Consider the following 12,444-nt stretch of genomic DNA (forward strand, 5'->3'; position numbering starts at 1 on the left):
GGCACCGGTACTGTTACTGCTGTACTGGCGTGCATCCTCACGACGGATACATAAATATACGCTTGGTCGCTAGGTCTCGGTAGCTGGTAGGTGCCATTCCGCATCTGATCGCATACTTCATATAAAGCCTACGAGGAAAACGCGTGTCCTCTGTGCATTTTTCTCCCTTCGCCGCGCCCAAACGGCCATCGTCCAGCCCGTTCACCGCACTCATTGACATATCAGTTAACCTGATACGATTGGGGAGCGAGAGTAATTGTTCTGATCTGCTCCCCCCGGATGAAGCGAAGGGATGCCGGTGCCGCCCCCTCGATTGACGGCAGGTGCCCCGTAGTGCTCCAATCCTTCAGCATGATGTTGCAATGGTCGTCCACCGCCAGTAGTGTACCAGAAGTTGTCTCTCTATTCACGGTGTGCACGCGGACGGGGCAGTCCACGCTCTGCAGCAGAAACACGAAGGGATCCATGGCTTCAAACAGGGCGCGAGAAGTTTGCATCACACGCGATCGGCAATGGAAGGATAAGAGCGCGAAAAAAGATTAAAAAGATAAAATACGGAAAGAATCAGCATTTCAATGGGAAACGAAAATCGTTGTTAACGGTAGCCAAGGAGTCAGAGGGGACCAATTGAAGTCAGCGGGGTGGGGGGGGGGGGGGGCGGAGAAAAATAAGGTAAAAAGATGGGGCAAAACGAGGCTTGCTCAAGACAAGAAGACACAGAGGGAAGCGCGCGTGGACAAATGGAAATGACGAAAGAGGCGACGACACATCTACTCAACTTCGTAAACCTCATCTAGTGCCCTTCATCTGCGGCTTCATCAAGCAGTAAAAAGAGCACAGTGCACCTTTACGCTGCGCATCGTTCCACCCGGTTAGCACCTGGGAGCGAAGTGCCCCTGCCGGTCCGGCCACAACTCCTTTTCTAACCTTCTTTCTGCCATTCTTCCTGCTTTCCCTCTTTAAGAGGCTGTTACATGAGGGCTCGACAGGAATCACATCTCGAAAGAAGGCGACGCAGCGAACACCAAAGCAACAATGGGACAATCCCAACGCATCTCCTTTTTCAGCTTCGTGGAGGATTTGCATGTTCATGAGACTGCTTATGAAAAAAAAAAAGGAGTAATGACACAACACAGGGGGCAACGCAGGGGAGGGACAAACCCTTCCTCCTTCCCTCACACACACCTATTGCACTTATCGCACTTCGGAAAGTGACGCAACCCACTTGGCGGCATCCCCTACCATCTCCTCCAACAGATTTTCAAGAGCATGACCTAACACCAACTGCGTGATTCCTGCACGGCGACTGTCCATGCCGAGTGTACCGGCACGACTTCCTGCATAGCACGGCGATCCCAGAGACCTTTGAGTCCCAGAATTCCCCAGACCATCTTCTCCACCTACCGCCAAAAGCGATGCAGACGCTGAAGATGATAAGGCCCCATTACCGTCGTTACGCTCGAAAAGATTCTCGCGCAACCGCGCCTCACAGTAAAAGTCCTCCGCATTGTTGGTGCCCTTGCGCACCAGCTCTGTATAATGGTATGCAAGAAATCGAATATCACTGGGTTGTAGCCTCCCAAAGAGGCACTGTGGGGAGACGAGGCCAGCCGACCGCGACAGAGCCTCCTCTGAGGATAGAAAGGCTTCCTCATACCAAACGAACTCGTCCAGTCGCTGCAACTTCTCCCTTGAGGCCACTGTGATATAGTCGGAGGCTAGCCTTTCAGCCAAAGCACTGAGGCCCGCACGCCATTCTCCGGACAGCCCCCCCTCCCCCATCGCCGCAGCGGCAACCGAAATAATACTTTGGCTTAAAGTGCTCTCAATTGTTGAATAGGAAAGCAGACCGGGATGCGCTAAAGCCTCCAATGCCGTCCCCGCTCCCTCTACCAAGTAGTTGATAACAGAATCTACCATGAACGCAGTGAACCGCTTCTCACAATTTCCAGCGTGCGCACTATACAGCAAAGAGGGGTCTGAAGGCGTAACCGTACCACTGTGCTCACCTTGCTTTTCAACCAAACGATTGGCACCACCCTCAGCAATAGACAACTCTACCACTGAATATATAGAAGGTGACTCACTAGAACCACTGATTACGCAATCAACAGACGCAACACCAGCACCATTTAATTCGCCGACACAACTAAGCGTACCCTGGGTACCACAGTCGGGGCTTGGCAATGCACAGCTTCCGTACAACGTAGAGCTCCCGCCATAATAAAACTCAGAAGTTCCGGAAGAACAAACATCGTTATTAATCAGCATAGCAACGGTACTTATTCCGCTCGACAACACGTATTCCGTCACAGCCTCAGCAGCACCAACACAAGCTTCACCTCCACGAAAAGTATCCAGCAACGACATAGACATCACAGATTCCAACTCACCGCTATAGGCCACATCATCAACGACACAACCAAAGCTACAAACGCCACCACAACAAACAGATGTAGCATCTTCGAAGCACTCTGATATCAAATTTACACACAAAGAACGCAAGCAATCAATAATAAAAAGCTTATCACCAAACACTGCCGCCCCTTCACCATCAACCCCCAACTGTTCATCCTCTTCAGCCTTGAGACGAGATTCCTCTTCAGCCTTGAAACGAGCTTCCTCTTCAGCCTTGAGACGAGCTTCCTCTTCAGCCTTGAGACGAGCTTCCTCTTCAGCCTTGAAACGAGCTTCCTCTTCGGCCTTGAGACGAGCTTCCTCTTCAGCCTTGAAACGAGCTTCCTCTTCAGCCTTGAGACGAGCTTCCTCTTCAGCCTTGAAACGAGCTTCCTCTTCAGCCTTGAGACGAGCTTCCTCTTCAGCTTCTAGACGGGCGTCTTCCATTGCACGCGCACTGGCAATATGCCGTGAGAAGGCATCATTAAGGCTTTGCCTTATTATGTCGTCAGAGAGGGCTCTCACACGATCGATAATGTGTTCTTTACCTTCTAAGAGAGTAACAGCCTCTTCTTCAGCCTTGAGACGAGCTTCCTCTTCAGCCTTGAAACGAGCTTCCTCTTCAGCCTTGAGACGAGCTTCCTCTTCAGCCTTGACACGAGCCTCCTCTTCAGTTTTGAGACGAGCTTCCTCTTCAGCCTTGAAACGAGCTTCCTCTTCAGCCTTGAGACGAGCTTCCTCTTCAGCTTCTAGACGGGCGTCTTCCATTGCACGCGCACTGGCAATATGCCGTGAGAAGGCATCATTAAGGCTTTGCCTTATTATGTCGTCAGAGAGGGCTCTCACAAGATCGATAATGTGTTCTTTACCTTCTAAGAGAGTAACAGCCTCTTCTTCAGCCTTGACACGAGCCTCCTCTTCAGCCTTGAGACGAGCTTCCTCTTCAGCCTTGAAACGAGCTTCCTCTTCAGCCTTGAGACGAGCTTCCTCTTCAGCCTTGAAACGAGCTTCCTCTTCAGCCTTGAGACGAGCTTCCTCTTCAGCCTTGAAACGAGCTTCCTCTTCAGCCTTGACACGAGCTTCCTCTTCAGCCTTGAAACGAGCTTCCTCTTCAGCCTTGAAACGAGCTTCCTCTTCAGCTTCTAGACGGGCGTCTTCCATTGCACGCGCACTGGCAATATGCCGTGAGAAGGCATCATTAAGGCTTTGCCTTATTATGTCGTCAGAGAGGGCTCTCACACGATCGATAATGTGTTCTTTACCTTCTAAGAGAGTAACAGCCCCTTCTTCAGCCTTGACACGAGCTTCCTCTTCAGCCTTGAAACGAGCTTCCTCTTCAGCCTTGACACGAGCTTCCTCTTCAGCCTTGAAACGAGCTTCCTCTTCAGCCTTGAGACGAGCCTCCTCTTCAGCCTTGAGACGAGCTTCCTCTTCAGCCTTGAGACGAGCTTCCTCTTCAGCCTTGACACGAGCTTCCTCTTCAGCTTCTAGACGGGCGTCTTCCATTGCACGCGCACTGGCAATATGCCGTGAGAAGGCATCATTAAGGCTTTGCCTTATTATGTCGTCAGAGAGGGCTCTCACACGATCGATAATGTGTTCTTTACCTTCTAAGAGAGTAACAGCCTCTTCTTCAGCCTTGACACGAGCCTCCTCTTCAGCCTTGAAACGAGCTTCCTCTTCAGCCTTGAAACGAGCTTCCTCTTCAGCCTTGAAACGAGCTTCCTCTTCAGCCTTGAGACGAGCTTCCTCTTCAGCCTTGAGACGAGCTTCCTCTTCAGCCTTGAGACGAGCTTCCTCTTCAGCCTTGAAACGAGCCTCTTCTTCAGCCTTGACACGAGCCTCCTCTTCAGTTTTGAGACGAGCTTCCTCTTCAGCCTTGAAACGAGCTTCCTCTTCAGCTTCTAGACGGGCGTCTTCCATTGCACGCGCACTGGCAATATGCCGTGAGAAGGCATCATTAAGGCTTTGCCTTATTATGTCGTCAGAGAGGGCTCTCACACGATCGATAATGTGTTCTTTACCTTCTAAGAGAGTAACAGCCCCTTCTTCAGCCTTGACACGAGCTTCCTCTTCAGCCTTGAAACGAGCTTCCTCTTCAGCCTTGACACGAGCTTCCTCTTCAGCCTTGAAACGAGCTTCCTCTTCAGCCTTGAGACGAGCTTCCTCTTCAGCCTTGAGACGAGCTTCCTCTTCAGCCTTGAAACGAGCTTCCTCTTCAGCTTCTAGACGGGCGTCTTCCATTGCACGCGCACTGGCAATATGCCGTGAGAAGGCATCATTAAGGCTTTGCCTTATTATGTCGTCAGAGAGGGCTCTCACACGATCGATAATGTGTTCTTTACCTTCTAAGAGAGTAACAGCCTCTTCTTCAGCCTTGACACGAGCTTCCTCTTCAGCCTTGAAACGAGCTTCCTCTTCAGCCTTGAGACGAGCTTCCTCTTCAGCCTTGAGACGAGATTCCTCTTCAGCCTTGAGACGAGCTTCCTCTTCAGCCTTGAAACGAGCTTCCTCTTCAGCCTTGAGACGAGCTTCCTCTTCAGCCTTGAGACGAGCTTCCTCTTCAGCTTCTAGACGGGCGTCTTCCATTGCACGCGCACTGGCAATATGCCGTGAGAAGGCATCATTAAGGCTTTGCCTTATTATGTCGTCAGAGAGGGCTCTCACACGATCGATAATGTGTTGTTTACCTTCTAAGAGAGTAACAGCCTCTTCTTCGGCCTTGAGACGAGCTTCCTCTTCAGCCTTGAGACGAGCTTCCTCTTCAGCCTTGAAACGAGCTTCCTCTTCAGCCTTGAAACGAGCTTCCTCTTCAGCCTTGAGACGAGATTCCTCTTCAGCCTTGAGACGAGCTTCCTCTTCAGCCTTGAGACGAGCTTCCTCTTCAGCCTTGAGACGAGCTTCCTCTTCAGCCTTGAGACGAGATTCCTCTTCAGCCTTGAGACGAGCTTCCTCTTCAGCCTTGAGACGAGCTTCCTCTTCAGCCTTGAGACGAGCTTCCTCTTCAGCTTCTAGACGGGCGTCTTCCATTGCACGCGCACTGGCAATATGCCGTGAGAAGGCATCATTAAGGCTTTGCCTTATTATGTCGTCAGAGAGGGCTCTCACACGATCGATAATGTGTTCTTTACCTTCTAAGAGAGTAACAGCCTCTTCTTCAGCCTTGACACGAGCTTCCTCTTCAGCTTTGATTCGTGCCTCTTCTTCAGCTTTGATTCGTGCCTCTTCTTCAGCTTTGATTCGTGCCTCTTCTTCAGCTTTGATTCGTGCCTCTTCTTCAGCTTTGATTCGTGCCTCTTCTTCAGCTCTGATTCGTGCCTCTTCTTCAGCTTTGATTCGTGCCTCTTCTTCAGCTCTGAGTCTCGCCTCTTCTTCAGCTCTGAGTCTCGCCTCTTCTTCAGCTTTGATTCGTGCCTCTTCTTCAGCTTTGATTCGTGCCTCTTCTTCAGCTCTGATTCGTGCCTCTTCTTCAGCTCTGATTCGTGCCTCTTCTTCAGCTCTGAGTCTCGCCTCTTCTTCAGCTCTGACTCTCGCCTCTTCTTCAGCTTTGAGTCTCGCCTCTTCTTCAGCTCTGATTCGTGCCTCTTCTTCAGCTTTGATTCGTGCCTCTTCTTCAGCTCTGATTCGTGCCTCTTCTTCAGCTCTGATTCGTGCCTCTTCTTCAGCTCTGAGTCTCGCCTCTTCTTCAGCTCTGACTCTCGCCTCTTCTTCAGCTCTGAGTCTCGCCTCTTCTTCAGTTCTGAGTCTCGCCTCTTCTTCAGCTTTGATTCGTGCCTCTTCTTCAGCTTTGATTCGTGCCTCTTCTTCAGCTCTGAGTCTCGCCTCTTCTTCAGCTCTGACTCTCGCCTCTTCTTCAGCTCTGAGTCTCGCCTCTTCTTCAGCTCTGAGTCTCGCCTCTTCTTCAGCTCTGAGTCTCGCCTCTTCTTCAGCTTTGATTCGTGCCTCTTCTTCAGCTCTGATTCGTGCCTCTTCTTCAGCTCTGATTCGTGCCTCTTCTTCAGCTTTGATTCGTGCCTCTTCTTCAGCTCTGATTCGTGCCTCTTCTTCAGCTCTGATTCGTGCCTCTTCTTCAGCTCTGAGTCTCGCCTCTTCTTCGAGAGATGGAGCGTGTTGAGAGGCGTGAATCGTAATTTCCTTTTGTTTTGTGTATGCGTGCTGTGCTGTGGGGTAGTTTGTTTCAATCCGTGAGGTAGTGTGAGTTTGTTTTCGTTCGATTTCCGTTCGATCGCTAAAATTTTGGCTTTGTGTTTTAGAGCTGTAACTTTTTTCTTCAAAATGTTTTGTTGGTTCGTGTGTTTCTTTTGCTTGTATAGCGAGGGTTTGTGTTGCTTTGTTTTCTGTTGGTGCCGGGTTTGTGTTTTGTATACTTTGAGTATGTCTTGTGATTGTCGTTCTTTCAGCAGCTGGTTGTCGCGTTATGAGCGAGATGGTGTTGAAAGCAGACGGAGCTTCTGTATTGATATTGTTGTGGTTGTTACTTTTCTTGTAGTGTTTGTGTGCTTGTTCATCGTACTTGTTGTGCCGCTGCTCGTGGATTACTTTTTTCTGTGCGTCTTGTATTATACTTGATGAAAAGCAGTGACTTGTCTCTAGGTTATTACCAATCCCTGTACTTCGAGGTGGGCACCATGGGTCTGTGAATAGTTTGTTGCTTTGCTGTGACAACTGCACCGACTCTCTTGCTTTGTCTGCTTGTTGCAGCCCGTGGGGACCACTTACTTTTCCTGCTGATGTTGGTTGGTGGTGCAGATGTGCGCTCACATGTTGTGCTGATAGCAAGACTAGTATTTTTTCCTCTCGGAAGGAGGCTGCAATGATAAGACGCTTCTTCTCGTACTTGTGAACTATCTCGCGGCGGGTGTGTGCTTCAGCTAAGACGACTGCGAACATCGCGGATGAGTGTTTTCGTGTCTCATAATCGTCGGAAAGCAGTGATGTTGGAGGCCTTGTGACAGAATCCCCCCTTTTTTGGTATTCCTTCGAGGACCGAGTACCCGCTATGGGGTGCTGTTCTGACACAAAACCTGGACCTAGTTGACATCCAGTGTATGCCCGCAGTGTCGGTTGTGTGGTCTCCGTTTGGACGTCATGGCTGCTACTCCGATGGGGCTGTTGAGCGGTCGTGGTTTTGGTGTCCCGCTTCCTCTTTGAACTGGATATTGGTTCTTCAGCCGCAGCGGCACATGTCCTATCGTGGTTTCCAAGGAACGCTTTCTGCGCCTCCCTTAATCTATGAATCTCTTCTTTTAGTCCATTAAGCTCCACACGGCTTCCTCCTTCTTTTTTGAGGCGCCTAAACTCTTCTATGAGCCACCCAGTCCGCTGTATATCTTCCAAGACCGCCAACGCATTAATGCGCACGACCGCCTTATCGCGGTGGGGTGGTGGCATGCTAGACGAACGATCCCCGTTACTACTTATTAATGAAAAGGAAGCTACCCGCTACTGTATAAAGGAGGGGATGCTTTCCCAGTGCATACACATGCGACGAAGAAAAAAAGAGAGTGTCGTCATGGCCCGAAACGCGTAGGCGAACCAATGGCAGTTAATACCAATATAAGTACGCGGCTCACTCGCAAGGATCTGAAGACATATAGTAGTGTGGGATGTAGCAAACCCTGAAGCAGCTGATCGAACTGGGAGTGAGGAAAGGAAACATAAAAGGTACGGGACATCTGTGTCGTGGGGGTTTGTTCGTGCACGCATGCAAGCACTTTCTTTCCGCCCCCTAACAGGAAGCACAGTCAAAGAAGAAGTGTTTGAAAGAACGCACGCTCCCCCCCCACCACATCTATAAATGATGGACCGAGCCTAACCCAAGTCAATTTCAACAAAGAGAGATATGCCGGAGGGCGCAGAGTACCATACATTCACGGTGCTTACGGTGTGCCAAAGAATGCTTGTATCTCCACATAGATACACGCGCGCCCGCGCACTCGGTCAGCGGAACCGCAAAGTTGGTCCGCACGCAATAAAGAGCTATTTCACTCGCATCCCTTTTTTGCAGATTCCCAAGTCCTTTTAACCACCTCACGCCTCCCCATTTACCTTTTCTTTGTCCTCGTTTATCCTCCCACCTAACGCTTACAATGATAAGTTCGATACCCAATCCATTCGGTAACACCCAGCAAATGACAGCAAGGTGCGACTTACTTAACAGCGACACTTCACCTGCTACAGTTACTTGTTTCATTTTTTTCAGCTGGCGGAAGCCAAGGTAAGGCTAAATCTCATACGATCACTATGCTTGGCACGAATCCAGGCTCTCAGCAACTCACGTACAAAGTATTAGTCAACAGGGAATGTTGCCATGCAAGCCGCAACGCTGTCGAGTATCCTTCCCCCAGACACTCTAACGCGAATCTGTGCGCAGCCTGTGCTAGCGGTAAAAGCAATGGGGGAGGGAGCAGTAACACAGCAACATTTCCTACAAATTAAATGAACAGTGACGACCTGTCAACGCGCTTCCGCAAGGGCCCAAGCTACAAAGAAATATGGGTTCACAAGTTAAACTACTAACGTACTATAATAAATCTCCAACAAGAGTGGTGCCCACCCAAGAGGTAGATTTACTTCTTGACAACAACAATACCCTTTGTCCCTCCGTGAACAAAACATTCGTCCCACACGTCTGGCATCTTCTCCAAAGAAGGCGCCACGACCGTCGGGTACTTGAACCCCACAGAAGACAGTTGCTGCAAAACAACCTCCAGTTGTGTCTGCCGCTCTTCATATGAAAGTGACGCTAGATATGATGGAAGAAGGAACCCCTCCATTGTTACCTCGTTAAAGATTATGTTTGACCCGGAGATCATCAGTCCCACACCGCTTTGTGCACCGTAAGACACTGCGTGACCCCCCTTCCCAAGAAGCCCGAGAAACGTATCGAAGTGCCGGCCACCAATGGCGTTGAGGTACAGTGCTGCAGCGGAACCACCCAGTGCTTGACGCATCGCTCGGGATCCCTTTCCATTGTACTCGAATACCTCGCTGCCATATTCGGCATGGCGTTGTTTTGCCTTGTCGAACCGCTCACCCGGGGTACTGGCCGTCAGAACTCGGAAACCGAGGAGTTTACCCAAAGCTGCCACGGCAAGGGATGTAGCACTGCTACCGCCGTTCTGCACGATGACTTGTCCCTTACGTAAAGATGTAAAACCATTGACGAGGCGATGTGCAGTTATGTAGTTAGAAGCGTTCACCGCAAGTGGAATGTATTTGGAATCGATTTTATGTACGGAGTTGCAAGGCACGGCAACTCGCGTTGCCCATAACCCATTCAGCGGCGCTACCCAAACTGTGTCCCCTTCCTTTATAACACTGGAGCCGTTGTTGGCGACCACTACACCAACACCCTCAGAGCCACCTACCCTTGGGAAGGAAGGGAGTTGCAGCCGACGTCGACCCAGCACACTGCCATTCACCACCGCCGCGTCTACACGGTGAAGCGGTGCTTGTAACACATCAACTACTACTTCGTTCCCTTTTGGAACAATTTCCATGGTCTCGTACTTCAAGACATGGGCGATCGGTCCACACCGAGTATACAGCCACGCCTTCGAAGACAGCCTCGACATTCAAAACTTAAGTTCAAGTGAGTATGATATTAAGTAAAAATAAACGGCAAGATGTGAGAAAAGTGCAAATAAGGCACACCAGTGGTCGTCACTAAAAATCCGTCCTTGACAATCGGCAACGTTACCTCCCTAGGGGCAAAAGCGGTGACCGCAGTTGTAGTGAGCATCGAAGCCGACAGAGCGAAACGCACTTCTCTACTGTTCAGAGGTAAGTACACGAAACAACAACAACCACCAAACACACCGCCTCCCGCGATATATATTCCACCATATGATCAAAGAATGTTAACGCCTTACTAACCATAAAGAAAGGACCGTCCATGTGTTCATCCGGTCCGTAACCAAAAACCACCACGTGTACAATTCTCTGGAGTTTTATACCTAAAAGTGAAAATAAAAGTGCTACCGGAGGCTAACCTCATTCACTAACAAAGACCTGCTAGCTAAACTACACTGCCCGCTTACAAGAGTAGAGTAGGTTTTTCAGTGCTTTCACATCCTTCTCGCTCTTGATGGCATTCATTTTCGACTGGTAATGCTGCAGAAACAGGTGGGTATGTTGTTTCAACATTTCTTCAAGCTCCCCGTGCAAGATTGGACTATTCAAAGTGAAGAAGCGGATCAGGTAGTTCAGCTCCTGTACATACATGTAGAAGAACTTATTCTTCGCAGTACCGTACATGATTCCCAGATCCCTGTGGACAAGCAGGTACTCGTAGAACTTTACGTACTGAACCTTCACGTCGTCCAAGTAACCATTCAGACACGCGTACAGAGACACAATTGCATTCATGAAATACGAGGGTTGTTTCTGGTTGAACAGCGCGACGAATCGGGCACCGCGGATCATGGGGATCGTTTGTACCTGCTGGCCGCCCACCGAGTCGGCGGCGAGCTTGCGGTACTCCGCAAGAATCCCCTTCAGCTTTCCGGCAACTCCTTTCATCGCCGCGTTCTGCGCGGAGGAGCCCACACGTGACACAGATAAACCGATGTTCACTGCAGGACGCTGGCCACCAGTAAACAGTTTCGTATCGAGGTAGATTTGACCGTCAGTAATGGAAATTACATTCGTCACAATATACGCAGTCACGTCGTTAGACAGCGTCTCCACAATGGGAAGCGCTGTCACGGAGCCACCACCCTTTCCAGGGGAAAGCATAGCCGCGCGTTCCAGGAGCCGTGAATGCAGGTAGAAGACATCACCCGGATATGCCTCACGGCCCGGTGGACGACGAAGGAGCAGCGAAATCTGACGGTATGCGACAGCCTGTTTAGAGAGATCATCATACACGCAGAGACAGTGGCGACCACGGTTCATGAAGTACTCGCCCATCGTGACGCCAGCGTACGGAGCCAGGTACTGGAGACCAGCAGGTTCTGCAGCCGTGGCAGCCATTACAGTTGTGTACCGCAGTGCACCGTATGACTGCAGAAGGCGATGAATGCGCGCGACGTTCGAGCACCGTTGCCCAATCGAGACGTAAATGGAAATGACCGCATTCTTGGATAAAATCTGTTGGTTGATACGCACCTGGTTGATAATGGTCGAGACAGCGATGGAGGTCTTGCCCGTCTGGCGGTCGCCCACAATTAATTCACGTTGACCACGGCCAATCGGAATCATGGTGTCGACAGCTTTGAAACCGGTTAACAGATTATAGTTCACAGGCGAGCGGGACACGATATTGGGTGCACCAGTGTCTACTTTACCCAACGTGCTGTCCAGCAGGCGGCGACTGCGGGTAACGAGCCCCACCGGAACCTCGTGGCCGAGTGGGTTCACGACCTTCCCCAGCACACCGGCTCCCACAGGAATGTGCAGTAGCTGACCTGTTGCCATTACCTTCTGACCAGACTGCACTTCCGTTATATTGTCCATCAGAATGATACCGATACGGCCATCTTTCTCCAGGTTGAATACCAATCCAGCGGCAAATGTTGTGGGGCTCACCTGAATCTGAATGATGGTGTTGTACGCCACACCGGGATTCCCAGGCGCGGGGATTAGAGTGGCAATGGTGCCATCGATCGAGTGAACATAGCCAATCATCTCAGTTGTTTTAAAGAATGACTTCTGAGCAGAAGATGTGCTGCTTGTGGTGCTGGCACCTGCCGGTGCCGTTGCTGCGCTCGCTAGGGGGCAGGCCAGGGCACAGCGTGACGCCAACCCGGAGGCAAACTTGGAACCAAAGCGACGCATCTTCTCTTGAATCACTAGTGAGGGGGAAAAAAAAGCAAGCGTGCCACCAATAGCTTCATTAGTAAATAGAGTACCATAGCGTAGTGAAAACAAAACGACTCCGCATATTTGTTTACAGCCGCAACCACCAACGCCGCACTAAAATAATGAACCGTCAACCTCTCAGTGACAACAAAAACACGCACACACGCACACAAACACACATAACCAAGTAAGAACAAAAAAACAAAATTCCCTATACCATCGCCACTTGTTCCTTTCGTTATA

At 50.3% G+C, this 12,444-nt stretch overlaps 5 protein-coding genes across 5 annotated transcripts, besides 2 other annotated features; all 5 read right to left on the reverse strand.

The window, feature by feature from the left end:
• Positions 1 to 12,444: part of a sequence feature (sequence corresponds to BAC RPCI93-30D13) that runs on past both edges of the window.
• Positions 222 to 497, reverse strand: Tb927.7.7380 (U6 snRNA-associated Sm-like protein LSm3p; the record flags this gene model as incomplete). The annotated part of the gene is made up of 1 exon (XM_841265.1): positions 222 to 497. The coding sequence occupies one exon, from the start codon at positions 495 to 497 to the stop codon at positions 222 to 224; it is 276 nt and encodes a 91-aa protein (XP_846358.1).
• Positions 790 to 1,092, reverse strand: Tb927.7.7390 (hypothetical protein; the record flags this gene model as incomplete). Its single annotated transcript, XM_841266.1, has 1 exon — positions 790 to 1,092. One exon carries the CDS (start codon positions 1,090 to 1,092, stop codon positions 790 to 792), a length of 303 nt encoding a protein of 100 aa, XP_846359.1.
• On the reverse strand, positions 1,195 to 7,788 carry Tb927.7.7400 (hypothetical protein, conserved; the record flags this gene model as incomplete). The annotated part of the gene is made up of 1 exon (XM_841267.1): positions 1,195 to 7,788. The coding sequence occupies one exon, from the start codon at positions 7,786 to 7,788 to the stop codon at positions 1,195 to 1,197; it is 6,594 nt and encodes a 2,197-aa protein (XP_846360.1).
• Positions 1,195 to 7,788: a sequence feature (Repetitive protein. Number of repetitive motifs uncertain.).
• On the reverse strand, positions 8,967 to 9,974 carry Tb927.7.7410 (oxidoreductase, putative; the record flags this gene model as incomplete). Its single annotated transcript, XM_841268.1, has 1 exon — positions 8,967 to 9,974. The coding sequence occupies one exon, from the start codon at positions 9,972 to 9,974 to the stop codon at positions 8,967 to 8,969; it is 1,008 nt and encodes a 335-aa protein (XP_846361.1).
• Positions 10,423 to 12,177, reverse strand: Tb927.7.7420 (ATP synthase alpha chain, mitochondrial precursor; the record flags this gene model as incomplete). Its single annotated transcript, XM_841269.1, has 1 exon — positions 10,423 to 12,177. One exon carries the CDS (start codon positions 12,175 to 12,177, stop codon positions 10,423 to 10,425), a length of 1,755 nt encoding a protein of 584 aa, XP_846362.1.

This window comes from Trypanosoma brucei, chromosome 7 (genome assembly GCF_000002445.2).
Source record: "Trypanosoma brucei brucei TREU927 chromosome 7, complete sequence".
In the NCBI taxonomy this organism is placed as follows: domain Eukaryota; phylum Euglenozoa; class Kinetoplastea; order Trypanosomatida; family Trypanosomatidae; genus Trypanosoma; species Trypanosoma brucei.